General features: G+C 38.4%; 1 protein-coding gene across 1 annotated transcript in view; it reads left to right on the forward strand.

Moving 5' to 3' along the window:
- Positions 1 to 455, forward strand: part of COLEC12 (collectin subfamily member 12) — a 175,668-nt gene extending 175,213 nt beyond the window's left edge. The window contains exon 10 of the mRNA XM_015425463.1: positions 172 to 455. Within this exon, the coding sequence (XP_015280949.1) occupies positions 172 to 191 (20 nt within the window). The 3' untranslated portion in view covers positions 192 to 455. The remainder of the gene's footprint in view (positions 1 to 171) is intronic.
- Positions 456 to 2,160: the final 1,705 nt, after the last annotated feature.

The raw sequence follows: 2,160 nt of genomic DNA on the forward strand, positions 1-2,160 counted from the left end.
CAGCTAATTCTTGTGTTCACATGCCTACCTCCCATGTTTTCATCATTTCAACAAATGTGTGGGGGGGGGACAAGGAAGTGGTGTTTGGCAAAGTCTCTCTTGCGTTTGTGGGTTTTAAACACTTTTTACTTTTCTAGGAGTTTAATTTGTTGTTTTCCTTTTTCACTTTAGCTCAGCCTTCAGGATTGTAACAGGCTGTGAACTTCAAGATGAAAATGACTCTTTCTTTAAAGACAATAACAACAAAAAATCCTCTGGGAGTGAATCATCACCTGACCAAAAGAGGGAGCACTGAGAACTGGTTTTAATGAGCAGAAGTCATCCGCACAAATTGTCCTCCTCGTCTTCTGATTTTCCGGGGCCCTTAGAACCTGTTGCACACAAGCATTTATTGGAAATGAAATTAGACTGAACCAGCTATTAATCCTCCTCAACCCTGAAGAGTACAGATAGGGGGGAAAATGTTCTGGTCAGAAATGGACAATGCCAAGCTGGCCGCAAGTCATAACTTTTCCACTGTAGTAAAACAGTATGAAGCTACTGCATACACACCACATCCAATTCATAAAATCCCAATATAGGCAAAATATATAAATATACATTTATAAATATATATAAATTTTATATATAAATATATATAGTCCAAGTCTGATCAGTAATATAGAATATACTTTTAAAAGCTTTTAAATTTTTGTATTTTTGTACAAAATATTTGCCTATTACATTGGTCTTTTTAACTGCCTTAAAAATAAATTTAGTGCAAAGAGACCAAAGAAAATAGCACTGATGCTATTTCTCGTTTGCTAGAAATGATTGTCAGGTACAACTCTTGTCCCCAATAGAAACATATTTTTTTGTTTTAAATCACTGTACCTTAAACTACTTTAAAGATGGTTTGGGGTAACATATGAAGTATTTTATGTAAGAGGCATTGGGGGGGGGGGTTCCCAAGGATATTAAGGTGCAAGCTTCAAACCTCTTTCTTCTTGGTTGGGCTCATTTATGGGATGACTGCAATGCAACATAAGCCATGTGTGGATGGGGAGATGTCCTCAAGAATAGCTGGTGCTACTCTGCTGCAGGGAATGAAGGGTGGCATTTGATATGCTTCTCCTCTACCAGAGTAGCAGGCTGCTGAGGACTGGACTGGCAACAAATGTGAGCTCAGAATCAAATAAGGCATTTTCTGCAGTTGCATGTAGCTTTCCCCCAGTGTCATTGTTTTAACCCAAAGACAGCTTCCAAGGGGAACAGCACAGCAGGGGTAATGCTTATGCATTCCTTCCACGCAGTTTTTCTGCTACACATCCCCCCCCACTTTCTTTCACTTTGGGGGAAAATGGCCATTGGGGGAAAGGTTGACCATCCCCACTCCTAGTGTCGTTGTTCTACTAGACTTGATTGCTCATTCTAAGAAGTATTTTGAGTTTGTGGGGAAGTAATACATATCTCCACACAACTCCTAATTTTGTCCTGAACTAACACAAATTAAAGCTTCCTACAACAGAATAATGTTCTGCATAGAATCAGTCTTAAATCATAATAAAAGGCAGACCATGTATCTTGACATACATGGGAGTTTTGTGAAATGTAGAACATACCATACAAATGTCTGTGTATATAAAGGTAGCAGAAATGTCTATGATCACTTTTGTTGCAGATTCTGGGCGCAAGCTAGATACACGTAAAGAATCAGTTTATAAAATGAACACAAACTTAAATTCAGAAATCTCAATTCATCTTGAAATTTGTTGCCCCTAGTTTTCCTCATGTTCCCTATTTGGTTAAACAGAATTTGCTGAAGCCTCCTTTTTCTCTTCATCTAGAAAGAGCTATGGCCCATGCATTATGCCTCACATAAAATGCAAGCGGATTTTTAAGTTTATTACTAGGAACTATCAGATATGAACCTCTCAGAGGTATCTAGCTGGTCATTGCTGAAAATAAAATGCTTGTTCTTTGGTATGTTCTTATAGGGTTCTTCTAATTTTCCTACAGGTTCAGTTTTGTGAATTACCTGGGTCAGCAAATAGATCAGCAGTCCCTAGCATGGTGCCTAGCTTGGGGATATTTTTCCTAGCATCTGCTTCTTCCTTGAGACTTCGGATAAAATTCAAAGAATTGTGAATGGTATAGGTTTAGGTTGCTACCAGCTGACTG

The sequence above is a fragment of the Gekko japonicus genome, unplaced genomic scaffold (genome assembly GCF_001447785.1).
Source record: "Gekko japonicus isolate JY-2015 unplaced genomic scaffold, Gekko_japonicus_V1.1 scaffold357, whole genome shotgun sequence".
NCBI classification, from domain to species: Eukaryota; Metazoa; Chordata; class Lepidosauria; order Squamata; family Gekkonidae; genus Gekko; species Gekko japonicus.